General features: G+C 40.4%; 1 protein-coding gene across 1 annotated transcript in view; it reads left to right on the top strand.

Moving 5' to 3' along the window:
- Positions 1–25,219, top strand: part of ADAMTS12 (ADAM metallopeptidase with thrombospondin type 1 motif 12) — a 263,062-nt gene that overhangs the window by 194,975 nt on the left and 42,868 nt on the right. Inside the window, exons 15-16 of the mRNA XM_026649042.2 lie at positions 12,492–12,736; positions 14,064–14,205. Coding sequence (XP_026504827.1) covers positions 12,492–12,736; positions 14,064–14,205 — 387 coding nt within the window. The remainder of the gene's footprint in view (positions 1–12,491; positions 12,737–14,063; positions 14,206–25,219) is intronic.

Below are 25,219 nucleotides of genomic sequence, written 5' to 3'. Positions count from 1 at the left end.
TGAGATACATTATTGTTGCATTTACTTTTGCTGAAAAAGTCCTATGAATCTGATAGTTTCCCAAACACAGTTGAGCACTAGTTAGAAGTATAGCAGATTTCACTCTGAACACACAAACTTTTGGTAGTGGTTTTATTTTTGTTAACCTACTTTGCTATTTATTATTAAAAGATCTTGCGAATATTATTAAAGGAATGTAGTGCTTCTGAAATAGAGTGGCCTGCAAAGTCTATGATTAACTACAGCCTGGGTATCAGTAAAGATAGCTTCTCTATACCACTCCTATCAGATACTTAGACCCTGACCTGGCAAGGAGTAATCACCTTCAGAAGTGAGAGGACAGTTCACTTCCTAAATTTATTTATTTTTTTAAATTAATGGAGATATCCCATCTCCTAGAATGGACCTTGAAAGGTCATCAAGTCCAGCCCCCTGCCTTCACTAGCAGTACCAAGTACTGATTTTACCCCAGATCCCTAAGGGGCCCCCTCAAGGATTGATCTCACAACTCTGGGTTTAATAGGCCAAGGCTCAAACCACTGAGCTATTCCCACCTTTTAATCCCTTGCCCTCATCTGAGATTACCAAAAGTTGATTATTATGAAGTAAGATCATCAATTAGTAATGTATCTACAAACATCACTAGAAACTGGACTGAGATCACCAGCTCATTACACATTAGCCCACCAAGCAGCAGTCAAATGGAAAATAGGGGTGGAATTTTTAAAAGCACTTAGTTTGGACCTAACTCTGCTCCTATTGAAGTCAAAGATAAAACTCCTGTTGGTTTAAATGGGAGCAGAGTTAGATCAGTCCTGAGCACTTTTGAAGATCCCACCCCAGGCTTTTGGTCATTACTGACCAGGGCTGGTTTTGATCCAGAGACCTAGAAGTGAAAGATTCTATGTTAGAGGTGTCTGAAACTTTTTGCTCATAAGAACAGCCATACTGGGTCAGACCAAAGGTCCATCTAGCCCAGTATCCTGTCTACTGACAGTGGCCAATGCCAGGTGCCCCAGAGGGAGCGAACCTAATAGGCAATGATCAAGTGATCTCTCTCCTGCCATCCATCTCCATCCTCTGACAAACAGAGGCTAGGAACACCATTCCTTACCCATCCTGGCTAATAGCCATTAACAGACTTAACCTCCATGAATTTATCCAGTTCTCTTTTAAATGCTGTTATAGTCCTAGCCTTCACAACCTCCTCAGGTAAGGATTTCTACAAGTTGACTGTGCGCTGTGTGAAGAAGAACTTCCTTTTATTTGTTTTAAACCTGCTGCCTATTAATTTCATTTGGTGACCTCTAGTTCTTGTATTATGGGAACAAGTACATAACTTTTCCTTATCCACTTTCTCCACATCACTCATGATTTTATATACCTCTATCATATCCCCCCTTAGTCTCCTCTTTTCCAAGCTGAAGAATCCTAGCCTCTTTAATCTCTCCTCATATGGGACCCGTTCCAAACCCCTAATCATTTTAGTTGCCCTTTTCTGAACCTTTTCTAGTGCCAGTATATCTTTTTTGAGATGAGGAGACCACATCTGTACGCAGTATTCAAGATGTGGGAGTACCACTGATTTATATAAGGGCAATAATATATTCTCAGTCTTATTCTCTATCCCCTTTTTAATGATTCTTAATATCCTGTTTGCTTTTTTGACCGCCTCTGCACACTGCGTGGACATCTTCAGAGAACTATCCACGATGACTCCAAGATCTTTTTCCTGACTCGTTGTAGCTAAATTAGACCCCATCATATTGTATGTAAAGTTGGGGTTATTTTTTCCAATGTGCATTACTTTACATTTATCCACATTAAATTTCATTTGACATTTTGTTGCCCAATCACTTAGTTTTGTGAGATCTTTTTGAAGTTCTTCACAGTCTGCTATGGTCTTAACTATCTTGAGCAGTTTAGTATCTGCAAACTTTGCCACCTCACTGTTTACCTCTTTCTCCAGATCATTTATGAATAAGTTGAATAGGATCGGTCCGAGGACTGATCCTTGGGGAACACCACCAGTTACCCATCTCCATTCTGAGAATTTACCATTAATTCCTACCTTTTGTTCCCTGTCTTTTAACCAGTTCTCAATCCATGAAAGGGCCTTCCCTTTTATCCCATGACAGCTTAATTTACGTAAGAGCCTTTGGTGAGGGACCTTGTCAAATGCTTTCTGGAAATCTAAGTACACTATGTCTACTGGATCCCCCTTGTCCACATGTTTATTGACCCCTTCAAAGAACTCTAATAGATTAGTAAGACACGATTTCCCTTTACAGAAACCATGTTGACTATTGCTCAACAGTTTGTTTTTCTATGTGTCTGACAATTTTATTCTTAACTATTGTTTCGACTAATTTGCCCGGTACCGATGTTAGACTTACCGGTCTGTAATTGCCGGGATCACCTCTTGAGCCCTTTTTAAATATTGGTGTTACATAGCTAACTTCCAGTCATTGGGTACAGAAGCCGATTTAAAGGACAGGTTACAAACCTTAGTTAATAGTTCCGCAACTTCACATTTGAGTTCTTTCAGAACTCTTGGGTGAATGCCATCTGGTCCCGTTGACTTGTTAATGTTAAGTTTATCAATTAATTCCAAAACCTCCTCTAGTGACACTTCAATCTGTGACAGTTCTTCAGATTTGTCACCTACAAAAGCCGGCTCAGGTTTGGGAATCTCCCTAACATCCTCAGCCGTGAAGACTGAAGCAAAGAATCCATTTAGTTTCTCCGCAATGACTTTGTCGCTCAAACCTCAAAGGTGCTCAGATCAGCTTTGACTGGGTTTGACTTACCTTTACAGACAACTGGTGGTCTGCACAATTTTTGTACACATCTAAGAACTTTTCGTGAAAGCTGGGCGCAAACATTCTGTCAGGGTAGTTGTGATTTTTGTGTGTCTGTTCTGAGTGAGGCAGTGTGGTCTAGTGGATAGCGTACTAGGTGGTGACTCTGGAAATGTGGGTTTTATTCCTGGTTTGGCCACTGGCAAGTCACTTCATCTCTCTGCACCTTTGTAACAGGGGGTTAATGGTCCTGACCTTTGTATTGAGATCTCCTGATGAAAAACAATATACGAGAGGAAGGTATTACTGTGAGGCAAGCAAGCATGCTTCCTTTTGACATGTTTTATGTTTGTAGTGCTCTGGTATCAAACACCAGTGCTGAGTTCTGAACCAACTTCTGAGACACTGTGCACACTTTTGATTGCCTTTTTTATGGAATTGGAATAAAACCTCAAGCAGGGGAAGGTTTTTATTTATTTATTTGGGGGATGGAGATGTCCTAAATTCAGGGAAGTACCATTTTTTGTTTGACCTGCCATGTTCTGATAGGCAATAGCGTGGTTCATTCACACTGTGGGCTGTGGTGTGATGCGGCACTTCAGAGTTCCCGAGAGAACTAATTAATTAATTCAGGAGAGTTGCGGCAATGTAATAAATTAGATGGGCAGACTGACTCTGACTTGGCCTCCAAGTTTGTTTATATCAGTATGTATAACAATCAGTTACTGCCTCATAAACCGGAGATACAGTCAGTAAGAGAGACAGTAGTTATTCAGAAGAACATAAGAATGGCCATACTGGTCCATCAAGCCCAGTATCCTGTCCTTTGACAGTGGCCAATGGCAGGTGCCCCAAAGGGAATTAACAGACAAGTTATCGTCAACTGATCCATGCCCTGTCACCCATTGGTTCGTTATGTTAATTATGCAGGTCAAATACATTAACAAAAAAGTTTATTCAAATAAAAAAAATCATTGACTGACTAAATTATCGAATGTTGTAGGCTCCTTTATATAGATGTGGCACCTAAATCATTACATGTTTTAAAAGTTAACTGGCAAATAAACAAAATAGGGGAAGAGGAATGATACTGACTGTATAAATGACAGCTAGAATCAGGGCTCCGATTCAGTGGGTGCCTGCTGGTAAAAGGCCGGCACCTATTCTATGCAGCCACCGTATTTTCCAGAATATTAGGCTATGTCTACACTAGCAGCTTTGTCGGTTTAATTTATGTCACTCAGGGGTGTGAAAAAACACCCCCCTGAGTGACATAAGTTAAACCGACAGAAGCACCGGTGTGGACAGCGCTGCGTTGATGGGAGATGCTCTCCTGCCAACATGGCTGCTGCCGCTTGTTAGGGGTGGTATAATTATGTCAACAGGAGAGCTCTGTCCTGTCGGCATAGAGTGGCTACATGGGAGATCTTACAGCGGCACAGCTGCATCGGTACAGCTGTGCCGCTGTAAGGTCTCTAGTGTAGACATAGCCTGAGATTACTTCTTTTTTAATGTAAGTCTCTCCCTGTTATGGTTGTTGAGATACACTCAGTTCATGTTTTTGAGGTAACTGAAGCCGAGATTCTGCCTGCAGAATCTAAACAACAGCTCTGAGAGGTGTGAACTGCCTCACTGATCTCAGAGAGTGCTAGTTCAGATACCCAGTGCAAGCAGTGAACTATTTCACTGCTCACCAGTTGCACGTAAAAAAGGAGAGGGAGGATTATTTTATGAAGATCTGCTCAATTTGGTACCATGAGCAAGCGGGCTTGGAAGAAAGCACCACTTTTCCCCTGCTCCCAATGAAGAAGGAGCCAAACCCAAAGAACCTAGCAGAACCCAATGGGGTATTTAAGGCCCCACAAGGGGGAGCCATACGGAAGAAGTCCATTGGGACATACAAGGAGCCCAGCAGTGCCATTGATTATATTTGAACCCCCAGTGAGGTTGCAAAGCCCAACCAGCCAGAGAGCATGCATGTACAGTGGGCAGCAGCAGGGCCGGTGCAAGGATATTTTGCGCCCTAGGTGAAGCTTCCACCTTCCACCTCCCACCCCTCCCCCGAAGCATCGCTTATTATAAACTTTCAAAAATGAATACTACATAAGATGGCATTGTTCATTAGAATTAATACATATTTGGCTTGAAAATTTATTAATTTCATTATTTAGACTACATATTTAATGAAAATAAATGAATAACCTGACAGGGTGTGGGGCTGGCTGGCTGGCTTGGGGCAGGGGTGTGTGGCAGGGGTTGACTGGAGACAGGGGGGTGTGGGGCTGGCTGGCTTCGGGCAGGGCAGGGGATGCGGAGCTGGTTGGAGATGGGGTGCGGGGTTGGCTGGAGACGGGGGTGCGGCAGGGGCTGGCTGGAGGCGGGGGGGTGCGGGGCTGGCTGAGGGCAGGGTGGCGGGTACCAGGGCCGTCCCTAGATATTCTGGGGCCCTATGCAGCCCCCTCACGGGGGGGGGTGCCCCAGGCCTCCGTGGGGGAGGCGGGAGCAGGGGTGGGCCCGGCTTCCATGGGGGGGCAGGCCTCCAGCGGGTTGGGGCTGGCTTGGGGGGTAGGGGGGAACCACCCCCCAGCACTCACCGGCGGCGCGGCTGGGGCCGGGTCCCTGTACTTCCTGCCACTGGTGAGTGCAGCCCCGGCCCTGCTGCAGAGCTCAGGGGAGTGGGGGCAGGGCGGGGCGGGGCTAAGCAGGGGCGGGGGCCCTAGGGAAGAGCCAGAGCAGCAGGGAGCAGCGCAGCGCCCCCGGCGGCCGGAGGAGAAATGACATCACTTCCTGGCCGGCCGCAGCTGATCAAAGAGGGTTACACATTTAGCCGGCGCCGGGTGAGCATCCCAGACATTTTGTGCACCGCCTTTTGGTGCCCTCAAATCTTGGCGCCCTAGGCGGCTGCCTAGTTTGCCTAGTGGATGCACCAGCCCCGAGCAGCAGATTGTTTGACTGGAGCTTATTTTACAGGAGTCTGGAAGAATACTATCACCTTGCCCCCGCCCCTGCCCCCGCCCCCCCCCCCCCCCCCCCCCCCCCGCCATACCTCCCTGCCAAATCTAACTCTTGTTTGGAAAACAGATCAAGGTTAATAGTAACATGAGAGAACTTGCTGTACCTGTTTGTTTAGAAATGGGAGTGAAAGATAATTATTCTGAAGGCAAAATTTTAAAACAGACATAAGGGAACAGTTGCCAGATTTGGTTCAGTTCTACAATTAACCTATACGCTTTTGAGAGTCTCTCTTCTTTTCTAGAAAAAGATAAATATTGTTTCTATCCCAGCGAAGCGGCAACTAGATGCTTTGCAACTGCAGACTTGGTAGCATCATACTGTTTAAAATGCTATTTGATTAAAATCTTTTAATTTGTCATTTTTAAATATCACCCACATGTGTCCTGCCTCTAAGGCAAATTAGTATCCAGTAAATTGATGTGTCTGTTTTACCTTGCTTCTTAAATCAGATAACCTATTAACTCTCATATGTGGTGTCATTCACATTACTGTATATATACAAAGATCTATCTACAACAGAAGAAGCTGTTGCTTAATTGGGTATTATAATCTCATACAGCACATTTTGTTGTTGTTAAAATGGCAAGTTAGTGTTGTATTTGCATTCAGAGATCATGTGTTCAGTGAGTTGCTGCACAAACAAACAGAGATCCATTATTTGTCTTTTTAATATGTGGTACAAGGCAGCTCACACACCTCTTCATCATTTCTTTTATTGATCTATTGAGGAAAACAAGTCTCTAAATAATTAAGGGGAGGGGAGAGAAAGTTGCCCAGAACATAATACTGACCAGCCATATTGAAATAGCTTTTGGGTGAAATTCACTAAAGTCAATGGGAGCTTTGCCATTGGCTTTCATGGGGCCAGGATTTAACCTTTTGTATATTTCTTTTAAGCTCGATCAGGTTTTAAAAATGTAATTAGTTGTACAGTTGGAAAATAATGTTCTCATAGATAATATCATTTCCTTTTCTATAATATATTTTCCTGTGTTCAAGTTTGTTGAAGAAACAGGTTTTGTTCTAGAACAGTGGTTCCCAAACTTTAACAGCCCGCGAACCCCTTTCACTAAACTGTGAAATCTCGTGAACCCCCTCCTAAAAATGAATATTTTCAGGGATTTAAGTTTAAATTTCCTCAGTGTGATGGATGCCCCAACTGCCCGGCCCCGCTCTTCCTGGGGCTCGGGCTGCCAGTCCCGCGCCGAGCGCTGGGGTTCGTGCTGCCGGCTCCCCCGCTGACGGGAGCAGGGCTCAGGCTGCCGGCCCCAACTGCCCGGCCCCACTCTCCCTGGGGCTCGGGCTGCCAGCCCTGCATGGGGAGCGCTGGGGTTTGGGCTGCCGGCTCCCCCGCTGACAGGGGCAGGGCTCGGGCTGCCGGCCCCAACTGCCCGGCCCCGCTCTCCCTGGGGCTTGGGTGGTCTGCCCCGCGCTGGGGTTCGGGCTGCCAGCTCCCCCACTGACGGGGGCAGGGCTCGGGCTGCCAGCCCTAACTGCCCGGCCCCGCTCTCCCTGGGGCTTGGGTTGTCAGCCCCACGCGGAGCACTGGGGTTCGGGCTGCCAGCTTCCCTGCTGACCGCCGGGACTTGGGCTGCCAGCCCCAATTGCCCAGCCCCGTTCTCCCTGGGGCTCGGGGTGTCTGCCCTGCAACCGGGTCCTACCTGCTGTCTCCAATGCCCAGGGTCCTCAGTCCGCCATTAGTGAAATTTTTCTGGTGAACCCCCTGTAATGTTCTGCGAACCCCCAGGGGTTCACGAACCCCAGTTTGGGAACCACTGTTCTAGAAAATGCACCATAATACTGGATGTACTGGTAAAATATCATCTGCTACTGGTGATCAAGATGGCAAAACATCCAGTCCCTTCCACCTGTTTTTTTTCCTGCTTAAAAATTGCAGAATTTCTTAAACCAGGTGATCTTGTCTGCATCATGTAAATGACATTTGGAATCTAACCTTATTATTCTTCCTGTATGACACACTAGAGTGGAGTCAAATTTCACGTAACACCTTCTGGTTCTAACACAATTTGTCATATTTGGATTTGGATCAGTATTCCATATTAAACGCTTTTCTTGCTTATCTTACTATATAGCTTATGAATGTTACAGTGATATCTATTTCGGTGCAGAGAGAGCTGAAATCAGCAAAATGTGCTTGAGGGAAAAGAATTAAACCATTTTTAAAAAAATCATGAACTGTTTATCCATAATTTCTAGGGATGTCAATTAATCACAGTTAACTCAAGTGATTAAAGCAAAACAAATTAACTAGATTTTAAAAAATAATCACAATTAAGCAGTTTTAATCACACTGTTAAACAATAATGCAATACCAATTGAAATTCATTATAAATATTTTTGGATTTTGTTGACTTTTTCAAATATATTGATTTCACTTTATATTATAATTTTTTATTACAAATACGTGCACTGTAAAAAAGATAAACAAAATAAATAGTATTTTTCAGTTCACCTCCTACAAGTACTGTAATACAATCTCTTTATCATGAAAGTGCAACTTACAAATGTAGAATTATTATTTTTATTTTACATAACTGCCCTCAAAAACAAAATAAGGTAAAACTTTAGAGCCTACAATTCCACTCAGTCCTACCTATTGTTCAGCCAATCACTAAGACAAACAAATTTGTTTACATTTACGGGAGATAATGCTGCTCATTTCTTATTTACAATGTCACCTGAAAGTTAGAACAGGTGTTTGCATGGCACTGATGTAGCCAGCATTGCAAGGTGTTTACATGCCAGATATGCTAAATATTCGTATGCCCCTTTATGCTTCGACCACCATTCCAGAGGACATGCTTCCATGCTGAATTAAAATTGATATTCTATTTTTGTTTAACCATGCAATTAAAACTGTGATTAATCTCGAATATTTTTTAATCCCATGATTAATTGTGATTATTTGCTAGCCCTAATAATTTCATTCTACCCCTTTGCTAACCGGCAAAACAAACATGTGGGACCTGTATAGCAGCCACAGACGCTGAACAGGACGGAATTTACCTCTGCAGCTGTTCTGCACCCACTCACATAGTGCCCCAATACCTGGCCCTTCTGCGGGTAAACTAAATTTAGTGCAGAGAGGCTAAGAGCCACATTCTGTCATCCTTCTCACACAGAGTACTGCCTTCTTCCGTTAGTAGTCCCACTGATTTCACAGGGTAAGCTACTACTTAACATGTGTGGCAGAATCTGGCTCTAAATAACTTGTGCAAGGTCACACAGGTACATATGGCAGGTCAGGAATAGAAACAAGATTTTTATTTCTCCCAGTCCCATGCCTTAACCATAGGACCGCTTTCTCAGTATAAATGCATTTGAAATTGAGATGTATCTCATAAGCAAAGCAAGAGAAAGGTATAAGATAACAGGCAATTTCTTTCCATTTCTACCCAATGATGTTGGCTAATGTTTTCTAGCCAAAATAAAAGAAGCTCTAAGTTGGGTTCCACCATAATACCCTTTAATATCCAGTAAAGCTACCCCACCATTGTCTTTAGATTGCATTAAAAAAATCTTTGTGCAGATACTTTATGTGCAGAAACTGAGTGACACTGCTGCAGAAAGAATGAAAGAAAGGTAGTGAGTTTGTCGTCTAATTTTCTAAGATTGTGTAAGGCTAGCGTTGATACTGCACTCTCATTAAAAAGAAAAAGGGAAATAATTACTTGAATTTCCAGTGCTCTCCACGTCTTTGTTTGCCTAAAGATTATGTCTGCTTTTAGAGTTCTATAGTAAGTGTAGTTCTTTTATAGTAAGGAATTATATAGGTCTGATAATTAAACAGCACATGTAAAGTCTAAAGACCTTTAGCTTGTCAGTTCAGCATATTTAACAAAACTGGGTCAAAAGCAAGGTGTACATGCTGCCATTTGTTCCAAAAATAAGTTTGAAGATGTTATTCTGCTTTTAATGGAACAGAGTGATAGAAAAGGAAAGTTAATATAATTTTGATCTAAATGTGTCATTCAAAGACAAGTCCAGCTGGGCTTCTGAGATAATTCTTTCATTTATGCTGCTGAAGCAGTACGTTTTCCACGTCTTCAAATCTACCAAGAGACCAGATGAGCACCTGTTGAATCATGCAGTGAAGAGCTTCATATTCGTTTTAAATAATCGGTTGAGTCTTTCATATGGACTGTAGTGCAAGGAAATCAATTTTGCCTGAAAAATGCTTTCGATTTTCTCACATCCCAAAAAGCTTCTCATGATTGAAATGCCATCTTTAGCTGAATGCCTACTGCTAACACTTATTTTATTAATTACCTTTTTATATGCAGTGTATTACTGCATGTACTTTTTTCTACCCATGCAAGCGGTACATTAGCAGATACAATAGTGTATTATTAAGTGATGGACCCAAATCTTGACCACAGAACACCTCCGAAATGTAGGAAGAACACATTTCTAAAAATTGAGCAGGATTTTGCAAATGGTAGCTTCTTTATACTGGTCCAAACTTGAAAGAGCAGGTGGCAACAGACAAACGGGAGGGTGGGTAGGATAACAGTGAGCTGACTGACTCTGGTATAAGGAGTAGATGTCAATGGGCCTACTTCTATTCTCATTTATGGTGGTGGAACTATTTACTTCAGTGGTGTTACTCCTGAATTACACCAATATGAAAATATGCAGTGTTATTGTATCCATGTCTGTCCCAGGATATCAGAGAGACAAGGGGAGTGAGGTAATATCTTTTATTGGACCAACTTCCGTTGGTGAGGGAGACAAGCTTTTGAGCTTACAAGAAGCTCTTCTTACACAGAGAAGGGTTCTGTGTAGCTCGAAAGCTTGTCTCCCTCACCAACAGAAGTTGGCCCAATAAAAGATATTACCTCACCCACCTTGTCTCTCTAGTATGGAAGGGCTTTCAAGACTTTAGACTCCAATGGGAGTTTGGGCTCCAAAAGGGCTGCAGGATTAGGTTCTTGACGTACATGTAGTTATAGCATAAATTTCTTCATACCCTAATTATGACATTTCCATTCCCTTCAGTGGTTGAGTATGTTCATTTAACTTTTAAAAAAGAGTAAGTTTTGGAGGGGGGGAGGGGGGAAGGTTAATAGCCTCAGTGAGTTGCTCAGTTCACAGAGGTTTTATAATGCCATCAATATTAATACTCCAATGTGTGGGCTAGACGGCTATGACATTTTGACTGTGATGTTGAGTCTCAAATCTCCAGATCCTGGTCGGACTGAGCTGTGTGCCCTAAGCTGTGTAACCTGGATGGCTACGTGAAAATAGCTCATGGCATCCTAAAGGGGAACAACTGAATAACCTGCAGCTGATTAGCTTTGCTTTCAAAAGCAGCACAATATTCACTAGGAATTAGTGCCGGCATCTGGGAAATCAGAAGATAATTCAGCTGGTCAAAAGAAAATAAACATAATACAAAGACCAGAATGCAAAAATATATTATCAAACTGTCCCAGTACACTTTAAAACCAAGTTTTTGAGCTACAGTAGAAAGGCCATGCCAAAATAATTGTATCTGTTGAGTTGTTGCTTAACCGATTTTTGTTAAATTTGTATTTTTAACACTAATTTTAACAAACATTATTCTAAAGAAGCTTGAATCCAAACTTACTGTGTAACACTTCCATACTTCACAGTGGTGGTGTGAGGATAAATATATTAGAGACTGAGGTGCTCCAATACCATGGTAATGGGTGTCAGATAAGCATCCAAGATAGATATTAAAGATTGCTCAGTATGGCTTAGAGCCAAATCCTGCTTACCTAACTCACATGAGTAGACCTATCGAGGCCATTAAGACTATTTGTGTGAGTAAGGCAAGCAAAATTTAATTCTAAATCCTGGTCTACATTAGGAAGTTTTACCAGCAAAACTTGCCTTATTTCAGCACATGACCATACTCAATTTTGAGTCCTGTCGGTAAAATCTGGACTTTCTGTTGGTGGCTGAAAACACCCCCCCCATTTGGCCTCCATCACTGCAGTATCTGAGTGTCTCAGTCTTTCATCGATTTACCCTCACAACACCACTGTGAGGCAGGAACGTGTTGTTGCCCCCATTTGACAGATTGAGAACAAAGGGACAGAGAGGCTAAATGACTTTCACAAGGTCACACAAGAAGTTTGTGGTAAAACAGGGACTTGAATCCAGATTTTACAAGTCCCCAGCTAGTGCCCAAAGCACTGTATCCCTCCTCTCATACACTGGTGACAGCTGATAACATTTCCTGCAAGTTTAAAATATCCTTCCCCATAGGAGGCATCATGACTTAATGCAACTGCCACAGATTTTCTTCGCTGAAATATACAGTGACCCTTTTCACATGTCACAGTATTTATGGTAGCTGTTGCCACCTAGTCCATCCTCAATGGAGTTCTTCTAGATTTACTCTGGTGTACCTCAGAGAAGAATGAATCTCGATATGTCTTCTAATAGCCTAAATAATAATCGTATTCCTGTCCTCTAATTGATTCTTGTAACCCAGGAAAACTTTTCATTGAAAGGCACTGTTAACTAGATTTAAAAGGAGACACTGAAACTTAAACTGTATGATAGTATGCTCACCTTACATATTTACAAGTGTGGCTGAGGTTTGTATTTTAAAAAGGTAAGTAATATGTAATCACTTTCTGTTATAACAATAATCATTTAAATGGACCTGTCTTGTCTCCGTAGGCTATGTTGACATTGGACTGATTCCAAAAGGAGCAAGGGACATAAGAGTAGTAGAAGTGGCAGAAGCAGGAAATTTCCTTGCAGTGCGGAGTGAAGACCCAAACAAGTATTACCTAAATGGGGGATTTATTATCCAGTGGAATGGAGCATACAAAGTGGCAGGAACAACATTTAAATATGAGAGAAAAGGAGATCTCGAAAATCTGACAGCATCTGGACCCACCAATGAGTCAGTGTGGATACAGGTACAGTAAAGGATCAGCAGCAGACACTGATAACTCTGGCTGGAAGCGGAATGATCTGGAGCTTTGAAAACAAGGCAGGAAAAAATAACTCATCTTTTATAACTCACTCCATTGGTATTCCAAGAAAAATTCCTTCATTATCTTGGTTTGGCTTTGAATGTAGTCATACGACTGAAGGCCTTGATTCAATAGAATTACTTAAGCACATGCCTACCTTTAAGAAAGTGAGTTCTCCCATTTACTCTACTTAAAATTAGTTATGTGCTTGAGTACCTTGATGAACTAGGGCCAAAAACCCAGAGAGGGAAAGACCTATTTAATCATTCAATGCCCACTACATAAAAGTGCTCCCTACGATATATGTTCTGTTGATTTATCCAGTCTAGCTTTAAATATATCAAACTAATATTTACCTTGGGGAAGGTACTTGTAGTTTCCCTTTTGCTGTCTGTCTCTCTGAATCCTGCCTTTTTCCTGTTTACTTAGTATGCCCTAGATATGTATTAAACATAATACCGTAGAAAAAGAAGGGAGGAAGGATTGGGACCTACTAGTGCACCACTCCCACACCTTGAATTTCTGGGAAGGATGTATCCAAGTGAGTTTAATGGATGATCCATGTTCAGTGTGCAGAGTAGGGAACTTAGAGCAGGGAAATAAGATTTCTGTCAGTGTTCACTGTTGCCTGGTTGGGTGGGAGTAAACCATTTTATGGAATTGTTTCAGTGTTTTATCCCCTAAAGATTATCTCCTTCCCCGCCTCTGTTATCTGCCAAAAGTAAACGAACAATTTGTTTGACTTGCTCACTGCCTGTTTCTGCTAAGAATTTTCCTCTTTATTTAAGGAGACATTTAGAAAACAATGTTTTGATAAATATGCTGCTGTCTGCTGAGCTACTAGAAGGAACAGCTGTCATATGGTTGGGACACTATCATTTATAAAATTTGCATATAAATATAGGTGTTAATAAAATGTCCATTTTCAATTATCTCAATTTGCTTATTTTGCATAGCCTTGTCTTGTAGTTGATAGGATACCATATACTCTGACCCAAATTTTCACAAGTATGCTTGCAAAAGTATTTGTTTGCTTTAGTGCACCCCACGTTTAAATGCACCTACTCCCTCTCCATACCTGTGCACAAGTGAGGGTTTGATATATACATTTCTCAAGAGCAGGCATGCTTCAAGTCATATGTTCCCAGGTTGGGTGCCTGTAAATATCTGCAGACACTTTGGACTCTACTCTTGAAGATTTGGGCCAATGTGTTATAGTCACAGACAAGTACATAATTTAATCACATCATTTTTTTTTTTTTTTTTTTAGCTACTCTTTCAGGAAAATAACCCCGGAATAAAGTATGAATACACTATACGTAAAGAAGGAAACCTTGAGAATGAAGTAGGGGACCCAGAATATTTTTGGCAATATGGAGGCTGGACGGATTGCAGTGTAACATGTGGAAGAGGTTAAGAAACACGCTTTTTTTCTATTATCCTTTTCATTCACTGACATCTGATTTACTCTGTTTATTATAAATTAATAGATTATGAAGCCAGAAGGGACCACTGTGATTATCTAGTCTGACCTCTTGCACCACTAGTTTTGGCAGAAGTTGACTTATTATTTTTTTTAAATAACCTTGACAGATAATATTGATGTGTGTAAGCATTCCCCCTCCCCCCCCATTTGTTAGAGTTAATTTTCAGAGTTGTGGGAAATTATTGATTTGGGGGGGAGTGTCACACAATAGGTATATAATGACGATATATTTGAGATTCAAAAAGTTAAAGATTTATAAGATGGCTGTTTTAGCAGAGCTGTAAGTATGTTTTATGCAGTATTCACTGCATGTTTTATATGCATTCAGATGAGACTGTAATAAGTTCACAAGTAGCATTTTCTTACTTTGCCTATCTATACATTTCAATTATCATCAATGGAAATATTTTTTCGTAGGTTTTTGTGTGCACGGTGAAATCAGTGTTTACCGATACAATTCTAATCTTTCCAAGCCTATGTATAACACAGGCCATAGAACTTCCCTGAATTAATTCCTGTTGAACTAGAACATATCTAAATCTAATGTTGATTTTAAAAATTGCCAGTGATGGAGAATCCACCATAACCCTTTATTAAAATTGCTTAGGGGGGCAGCAAATGGGGTTTTATAACATCTAGCCTGAATTTCATCCTCTTCTACAAACCAAACTGAAAAAATGAGTTTAACAGTGAGGGTAATCAATGTTGCACCTTATTTCCAGTCTGAATTTCTCTAGCTTCAACTTCCAGCCAGTCAGTCTTATTAGTCCTGTGTCAGCTAGACAGAAGAGCCCATTATCAAATTTTTGTTCCCATTGTAGGTACTTAGAAACGGTGATCCAGTCACCTCTTAACCTTCTTTATGTTAAGGACCTCAATCTGTTTAATTTGAGTCTGTCACTACAAGGTATGTTTTCTAATCCTTTAGTCATTCTCTTGGCTCTTTTCTGAACCCTCTCCAATGTACCAACAACTTTCTTGAATTGTGAGCACCAGAACTGAACACAGTATTCCAGCATCGGTTGCATCAGTGCCAAATTGATTGATTGGCAATCCCTCAATTCGAGGATGATCTCTACCATGGATTTACATATGGGTCCTGAGATGACTCAGGAGTCCAGTCCTGGAACTGCAAATCCACCCGCAGTAGGTAGACATTTTGTGGCAGGCCAGCGGACTGCTGGGAGAAAGTTATTTATTTTTCCTTCCTCCTCTCTCTATCTTCAGCTTCGAGGACAAGGTGCTTCTCCTCGAAGCGGACCACTGCCTGATGGAGGATATGGCACCTTTGGGGTGGGTTGGTGGCTGCTTTTCCCAGCTTGCGATGTCCACATCAGTTTTCTTAAGATACGCTTTGTGTGTCTTTGTAGCATTTCCTCTGACCACCATGTGCTTCTGTGCCAAATACAGAGGTATATAATCTTCCTACTCCTGCCTATTCCCCCATTTATACATCCAAGGATCACATTAGCCCATTTGGCCACAGCTTTGCACTAGAAGCTCATATTCAGCTGATTATGACCCACCCCCAGAGTCCTACACCTTGTAAATATGTCCCACATTCTTTGCTTCTAGATATATAGCTTTACACTTGGCCATATCAAATGCATTACACGCAGCTTACCAAGGGACCCAGATTGCTCCACATCATTGATGTGTCGTCTCCATTATATATCACTCCCCCAATCTTTGAGTCATCTGCAAACTTTATCAGTGATTTTATTTTTTCTTCCAAGTCATTGATAATAATGTTAAATAGCATAGGGCCAAGTACTGATCGCTGCAGGACTTCACTAGAAACACACTAGCTGAATGATGATTCCCTGTTTACAATTACAGTTTGAGATCTATCATTTAGCCAGTTTTTAATCCATGTAATGTGTGCCATCATGTTAATTTTGTATCATTCTAGTGTTTTAATCAAAGTATCATGCAGTACCAAATCAATTGCCTTACAGAAGTCTAAGTACATTATTCATTTCTATTATCTGTAACACACACACACACACACACACACACACTCTGATTTAGACACACACACACACTCTGATTTAGACTTTATTCTACAGCACCTCACAAATGTGATCAAATCATGATCACTTGTACCTAAGCTACCATTAATTTTTAGGTCAGTGATCAGTTCCTCTTAATGTGTTAAGAGGGGGGTTAATATAGAATTTTCCTATGTTGGAATGTAATTAAAGAAACCAATAATTATCACACTGCCCTCATAAAACCATAACAAGTAGAAATGGAAAATGCTGATGTCACTTGGCTGCTGCAAGTTTGTTCCTTCCTAGATTATGTACTCTAGTTATAAATGACTCAAGCAATCAGACTCCTATCACTTCCCTTGGACTGTTGTACTGTTAGGAAATTGTCATGTATAATATTTAGAAATTCCAAGGATGTTATCATAACAGCATTTTAATTATCGAAGAGCCAAATTGAGGTGAGGTTGTTTAGTTTCTGTTACATAGGAGGTCAGGCTAGATAATGACAAAGGTCCATTGTCGCCTTAAAATCTATTAAAATTGCTTAGGGGGCAGGAAATGGGTTTTTATAACATCCAGCGTGAATTTCATCCTTTTCTACAAACCAAACTGAAAAATGCATTTTTACAGTGTTTTCCACTGGAGTAATTGTTAGCAATTGTAGTGATCCTGTATACCACCAATGGAGGCTATTAAAGGTATACAGGTTTTTTTGTATTACCAGAACTGATTGGTTTTTTAATACATTTAAGTAATTTTTTTTACTTCAGTTTTGTACTGCACTAATAAGAATCAATGTTTCCCCAACATTTCTCAGTAATCAGCTAATGTTAAATCATTTTTTAGAACTTGTATCTGTTTAATTCTTTCTAAATTATGGTGACTAAAAAAAATCAAAGTGTTATTGCAGTTCAGTATAGAATTATAAATCAGACAAAAAATTGTTTGTTGTAGAAAGTAGAATAAGAAACATAAGGTGATTCCAACAACAGGTGCAGAAATGTCTTTGATAATAAAAGTAAAGCTTAAGGAATATCATCTTAAACAGATTAATGAAGTGAAGACAGTGATAAGTGAAAGTGAGCATAAAATAGTGAAGATCCCAGGGGCATTTCTGCAAAACAGAGGCTTCAGGTCTTTTCTTTGAAACACAAAATACATTTTTGGAGAAGAATGTTATGAATGGTAAAAAGTCAATTGATTTTTCAGTAGATTTGTAATTAGGTTGACCAGATAGCAAGTGTGAAAAATCGGGACGGGGGTGGGGGGTAATAGGTGCCTATGTAAGAAAAAGCTCCAAAAATCAGGACTGTCCCTATAAAATCAGGACATCTGGTCACCCTACTTGTAATGGTCTTTAAAGAAGTTTGTATTTGGATTTGTTGATTTCAATAAGATCTGTTAGATAGTAGAAAAGTCTGAGCAATGTGGTAGGAATCCCATTGCCTGAGTCATTTATAACTAGACTACATAAATTAGTGGGGGAACAAACTTGCACCTGCAAGGGGATTGCTAAGAGGACATTGGCCTTTTCCATTTCTAATTTTTGTTTTTGTGAGTGTTGGCAGATAATTATTGGTTACTTTAATTGCATTCCATGAGATTTTGGTATTAAAGGAACAAACAAAAAATCTTGTAACAAATTTAGAGTGAAGTCAAGTGTATTAAGGCAGCAAAGACAAACATTAGTACTAGTATCAGGGGGGAGCCATGTTAGTCTGTATCCACAAAAACAACGAGGAGTCCGATGGCACCTGAAAGACTAACAGATTTATTTGGGCATAAGCTTTCATGGGTAAAAAACCCACTTCTGATTTTTTACCCACGAAAGCTTATGTCCAAATAAATCTGTTAGTCTTTAAGGTGCCACCGGACTCCTCGTTGTTTTTATTAATACTAGTGTTTAAATCTTCCCTATGAAGAAAACAACTATGGTTAATTGTTTTCCATAGTTTGAAGAACTGGCTTGTTACAGCTTTCATTTTAGGTAATTAATGCCTGGGGCAATGTGATTTTTTTTTCCACGCTAATTATGTGCTCTTACTTTTCTCAGAACACTGGTCTATTGTCAGTCAATAAATCACAGTATTCTTTTCCTGTTAGCAAAAATAAACTAATTAAATTTGAGGGGTTATCTGAAACGATTAAATCCCTTGGATTGAATGTTATGCAATATACTTGTATAACCCCCATCAATCACCATAGTATGTAAGTGCTGATAATGTTTGATGTTTAATTTAATGAATGGCATGACAATGAAATGAGATTAATGTTTTTTTGAACTGCTTGATTTGTTTTCTTTAAGATTAGCAGAACTATTTTCTTAAGGGGTCCCTGCAAAAAATTATAATCCTGGGAAACACCGTCTGGTTGAAAAGCTGCTTGGATAACACCTGTGATCTTTGGCTCTGTTTTTTGGACTACCAGATGGATCACTTTAATAGATGGCCCCAGGTTACTTTTGTTTGTTGATTTCTAACAAATGGCATCCCCACTTATTATTGACCTTTTTTCAACTACTAGAGTTCACTTCTAGTTCTCTGCTAAGGTGGAAACTGAAATATAGGGTGGGTTCTGCCACTTTATGGCTGCTCAGGGCAGTTAGGAGGTGAATCATAATAGGTCATGATATGTGGAGAAAGAGGCTTGAGCAGGTCCACTAATTTTGCCATATGCAAGTGGGCAGCCAAAGACAGTGGAGCATTAGCACAAAAGGGGAAGTAAACTGCTGCTTTTCTATGCCAGTTGTTCCCGTTACCGCACCCCTGTAGCAAGGAGAAAATGAGAATCACAGTTCCAACCCTCCTCTGCTCCTGTGATGGCACTACTCTGCTCTGCCCCCTTACTTAGGGCAGATTGTGATGTTGTTTTCTAGAATTAGATAGCAGCACCATTATTGCTGTATTTGGGAAATGCCAGCTGTCTCTCAGTGTAGAAAACTGGAAATTGTTACTCTAAACATGTATTACGTATAATGAGAAATAGGAATTATATTAATTGTTGACCTTCTAGACCAAAAAGTATTGACCTATTACATACTAAATTAATGTGACACATGTTTTCCCCTGTCAGTGGGTTCGAGAGGACAGTATGAAATACTATTTCCAAACTCTGTTAAATACCACAATTCTCTGAGCGTCCATAAAACTAGTTTCTTGGTTTAGACAATGATTATTTTTTAGCGCAGTGCAGGGCATTTTAGACTCAGAATTGAATGTCATTGACAATAACAGAGCTGTTGTGCTACATCTAAGCCATCTTGGTATTTTTGAAACAGGTGTTGCTAAGGTGAAGTGGGTTAAAGTTGCCTAGAAGATCATCGTATACTAATAAACATATTATATAACAAGTGTTGTTGAAAATAAGTCCAAAATGGAGTCAAAGAAATGATGAGAGCTAAGCTGGTTTTGACTAAATTGTGGTGGTAAAATGACCTTCAAGGACTTTGTGGGCAGAGTTTCCTTTAATGAAGGACTAGTTATTCCATAAAATAAGAGGATGTGCCAATTATTTATATAGGCACTATCCAATTATCTGATTGGCATATCCAATGGGATAAGCTTGCCACCACTTATGAATATTTTATTTCCTGGGAGCAACTGGTAACTCGGGGTCTCATTCAAGGCCCATCTGAAGTTAGTGGGAAGACTCCAATTGACTTCAATGGGCGTTGGATCAGACCCATAATAATAATCCTTATCACAATCGATCAACGTCAAGTTGCCTTAATCTATTCTGCCTCCTACAGCCTGGTTAGAGGGAAATCAGAGCAATCCAGCCAGATGTTTTCTGGAGCCAAGGAAGTGAAGCTGGGGTTCATAAATGGTTAACAAGTCATATGCTATGGTCTTCCAGCAACAAAACTACAAACTAGAAACAGAAGCTGCATTTTCATGTATTGTTCTAGTTATTTTTCTTCTCTCCTTTGTATGGATTTATCTTGTTTAGTCTCAAAAATAAACTGGATCAGATTAGACTGCAACAACAGAACCTGAGAGATAAGAGCTATCCCCTGAAATTGACTCCCCCCATATAAATAATAAATTAAATACATAATATAAAATTATGTAAATATATACTATATCTACTTATATAAAATATATAATTATATAAAAGTATATTAATATATAATTATATTATAAATATTATATAATTTATAGTTATTTTGATTATATTATCAATAATATATGCTTATAGTATACAAATAAATATAAAATAAAAATAAATAATTGGCATTTCTTCTTATTTTATGGAATAAAAACTCTAGAAGGTTTTCTGAGAAACATGACTACAGCCTTTAGAAAGGATTGATTGTATTTGCAATTTTTTATCAACAATTATTTAAAGAATGGTATGCAAGAAGAAGCATAGTAAAGGTTTGATGCATCCATATAGGTCAAGTAATGTCTCTTACAGTCCCCGTGATCTGCCTGATTCTTATCCTGGGAATCCTTCAGTAAGGCTCTAACAGTTCCTTCAGTCTCCATTGTCTGCTGTTTCAATCCAAATACCTCCTGCTCCAGCTTTGTTACTTTCTCGCTCACTGTCACATCCCTGCTTTTGCAGTGCCACTATCTGTGCGGCCTGAATCAAGCTGGTGGTGCGGAGGATATTTGATGCTGCCTTTAGGCTGGATTTATTTATTTATTTATTGCCTCTAACTCATCTATCTCTTTATTTACTACCATCACTACCATCAGCTTACAGAGCTGCAGGACCTCCCCGGGGCCGGTAAAGCTTCCAGGCTTCCAAAAACCATTACCATTCTCCTGTTTTCCAAAATCATTTTCAACTGTGTTTTTTCCCCAGATTTTCCCTTTCCTTCTGTACAAATACAAAATAAGCCTTGAAAAATTGTTGGCGCCCGCCACACTCTTCTGAAAACATGAATGTGCTACGGGCCACAAAAAGGTTGGGGACCACTGTTCTAGACACTTACTGTCAGGATAGCACATAAACCCCTTAGATAATATATTATTTGACCTATATGGATGCATAAAACCTTTACTTTGCCTTTTCTTGAATATCATTCTTCAAATAATTGTTGATAAAAAAAATTGCAAATACATTCAGTCCTTTCTAAAGGCCGCAATCATGTTTCTCAGAATTAGATTAAAGTGGCATTGAACGTAATCTGTCTAATAGAGGACAGCCTCTTGGTTGAAAGATAGCATTAAGCAGAATGCAAAAGTTTATCTCTCTGTTGAAATAACAAGCAAGTGGTAAATTTTCAAAGCTTATAAAGGGATTTAGCCACAAGATTCCTATTGGGGCTAATTAGTGTATACCCACTAAATCCCTTTTCAGCTTCAGCATTGCAAATTTAACTCCATATGTACTAGTTTAGCCCAGAGGTGAAGTTTAATCCAAAAGCTGTGGTATTAATTTTACAAACCAGTGGTCACTGTGTTTTCTGTCTAGATTTAGATGCTGATTTTCAAAAAGTTAGGGACGTAAGGTTGCCTTCATAATTGTGTATATAATTTGTGCATACAATTACTATGATTTTTTGTGCATTCAAAGGGCAAGGTAAAACAACCGTGTGTGTGTGTGTGTGTGTGCGTGCACGCGTGCACTCATGCACACAATCATTTTCATGTCTGTTGCAAATAGACACACAATCACACACATACTTTTACAGACACACACTGTGTATGTCTGACTTTTTCCAACGCTGACCCTTCTTATCTACATTTTTAGTTTTGATGACACTTTCAACGGAAGTGTTAAGGCTCTGAGTGAACATCCGAAAAAGCTCAACCTAACCATGTTCTAACTGGCATTTTTGTTGGTAGATTTAGCAGAGGAATCAAGAATTGAATGGACATGGAAGGTGAACTGGACTCTCCCATCAAAAATAGTCCTTCCAGCTCTTGGTTGATCTGAGATAGGCAAAGAGCAGGGAAAATTGTTTGTGAAAAAAATCACTATTTGATCTGTCCATGTTGATACTGTTTGTTTGCTTTTTCATGAACATTGGTGCAGACACGTTCTGTTTGCGCAAATGTTAGATATTCATGCCCCTATGAGTGTACTTGCATGCAAAAAAGCTCAATTGCACTGGAAGTGCTAGCTCAGCCATTTCTGTATATAGTGGTTTTGTATATTTGAGAGTGAGAATGTCAGGCATGGAAGGATTGGGAGAATGAGAAAGTGAATGACTTTCAAGCAGCTGACGGCAGGTCTACACTTAGAATGCTGCAGATATGCCGCTGTAGAGCTTCAGTGAAGATACCACCTGTGCTGACTGGAGGGCTTCTTCGATGGCGTAGATAATCCACATCCCCAAGAAGCGGTAGCTATGTTGATGGGGGAATTCTACTGTCTACACAGGGGATTAGGTTGGTTTAACTGAGTCGCTCTTAAGTGTGGATTTTTCACACCCCGGAACAACGTTGTTATAGCGAACTAATTTCCTAGTGTAGACCTGTCCTAAGTGATCGCTCAGTGGGACCAGCAGTGAGACAACGGGCGTAGGAAGGAGGCTGCTTCACCAGCAGAAAGCTCTCTTTCCGGGAGACACTCCCGCACATGTTCTAGCTTCTGAACATAGAGCAAGGTCTCTGCAGTAGGGATCAAACCCCATGGACTGCTGTCACACACACACAGCCCAGCAGCTACGTGGGTGTCCACCAGTGCCACATCAAATTGTTGCTGACATGGATCAGGGAGAAATAGCTGGGTGGAAGCAGGACCTCTATATAAAAATTGTTAGAGGCCTCAGTTGAAAGAAGCATTTAAGTATGTTTATTATGTGTGACTTCAGTGGGACTTGTGTTTTAAATTATGCACGTGCTTAAGTATGGAATAGGTCATGGCCAGTGTGAGATATTTCTGACTTACTTCATACGAATGTTGGATATTTATAGTTACCAAATATGACAATATTTGTTTGTTTTAAAGACTGTTTCACTGAATCTGTTTACACCTTGATGTGCACATGTTACGCCCTCTGGCTTTGAAGTGAGTTATGCCAAGACTCAAATAGATGAGCTTACTGATGTCAATGGTCAGGGCAGGGATAAGAGCGCACACACTGTAAACTAGGCTTCTGTACATGTTTGAAGAGGCTACCTTAGCACCAGACTTCTGCTTTAAAATGCATTACAGCAGCTGAAACTATGCTAAATAATTCATCATAGGGAAATAATTCATGTCTGAGTTTGAAAAGGGGCAGAGAAGCATTTCTGATAACTTCCCTCATTTTACAACTGGCAGTGACATTTGCCAAACTCTCTGATTAGATTTCCAAAGCAAAAAACAAACATCATTATGGAAAAGTCACATAGAACAGAATAGGGATGAAACCAAGAGGGTTCTAAAGAAACGTATCTAAAAAAATTGAATTTAATAGTGTTGCCATAGGCCTTATTTAACCATCCTATAGAATTGTATAAAAAGAATTACAGTTGTCCATTAAATACTATAAGATGACACAAATACCAATAGAAAGTTTATCATTTTCTGTTAAATTCTCTTGGCATTTTTCAACAATGATCAACCCTCCTCCAATCTACCTCTACCATTGCCACCATCAAAACCTACTTTCATTTCTTCCTTTGGATTTTCCCATTGCATCCTATCTTCTCTATGTCCATCTTTGTAAGCCATTTTGCGTAACTTCATGGATAAGTGAAATGGGAGGGCTCTGATATTCCATGAAAAAAATAATTAGAATTTGTGTGAAATATTAGGAAACAAATATTTAAAGTTTATTTATATGTGCAATGGTTATATTGGGGAAAGTGTGAAATATTGGGAAAAACTCATCAGTTTCCCAAAGCTTATGGGTTGTTTATTATGTGTTATTAAAGAATCTGTGCAAAGCTGACACCTCTTTATCTAAAATACAACACGTATCCCTGACCCCATAGTAGCATATTCTGTTTTGACCCCTTCAACAGACCTATATAGGGGAGGATAAAAATCACAGTGGTACAATATTATTGCCCTTTTGGCCCAAGGGGTTAGCAATCCTGTTTGTTTACACAAAATTGTGTTTTCCTGAATACAATAGAAACAAATTACAGTAGATAGTTTCCTTGCTCACAATTTCCAAGTCTGTCTCTCCTCTCAGGGTACGTCTTCACTTACATCCGGGTCCGGATGTAAGCAATCGGTTTTCTGAGTTCGATTTATCGCGTCTGGTTAAGACGCGATAAATCAATCCCGGATCGATCCCGGAAGTGCCCCGGATCGATCCCGGAAGTGCTCGCCGTCGACGCCGGTACTCCAGCTCGGTGAGCGGAGTACGCAGCATCGACGGGGGAGCCTTCCTGCCGCGTCTGGACCGCGGTAAGTTCGGACTAAGGTACTTCGAATTCAGCTACGTTATTAACGTAGCTGAATTTGTGTACCTTAGTCCGAAGTGGGGGGGTTAGTGTAGATCAGGCCTCAGTTATGATCCAAGGAACTTTGTCTCTCTGCTCCCTCTGAAGGCCATGCTCATCCTTGCATCTTTTGCTGACTGCTCACTTTTGCCTCTCTGGCTCTCTGCCTCTCACAGCCATACAATTTGTCAACCAATTCCCTAACCCAGATTTTGCAATCAAGAAACTCTTCAATGCACCTAGTTTAGCAGGCATTGCCATCCAGTGCTTTGCCTTCGACAGCGGTTTCTGTTGTTTCCAGCTACCTCACTACATAAAGGGTCTTAATTGCTCTTTTCATTTAGCATACCTGTGGGCGAGGTAATATCTTTTATTGGACCAACTTTTGTTGGTGTGATAGACAGGCTTTTGAGCTACCCAGAAACGCACTCTGAGTAGCACTCTTCCCAGACCTGAAGAAAAGCTCTGTGTAAAGCTTGAAAGCTGACATAGCGCTGTCCACATCGGTGCTTAGGTCAGTGTAACTTATATCGCTCAGAGGAGTGGCAAATTCACACCCCTGAATGACTTAACTTATACCGACATAAGTAGTAGTGTAGCCGTAGTCTAAGGCTAC

Source organism: Terrapene carolina, unplaced genomic scaffold (assembly GCF_002925995.2).
Source record: "Terrapene carolina triunguis isolate 2854851 unplaced genomic scaffold, T_m_triunguis-2.0 Scaffold69, whole genome shotgun sequence".
In the NCBI taxonomy this organism is placed as follows: Eukaryota; Metazoa; Chordata; order Testudines; family Emydidae; genus Terrapene; species Terrapene triunguis.
Note: the sequence above shows the minus strand (reverse complement) of the source record. Positions and strands in the feature narration are given on the sequence as shown.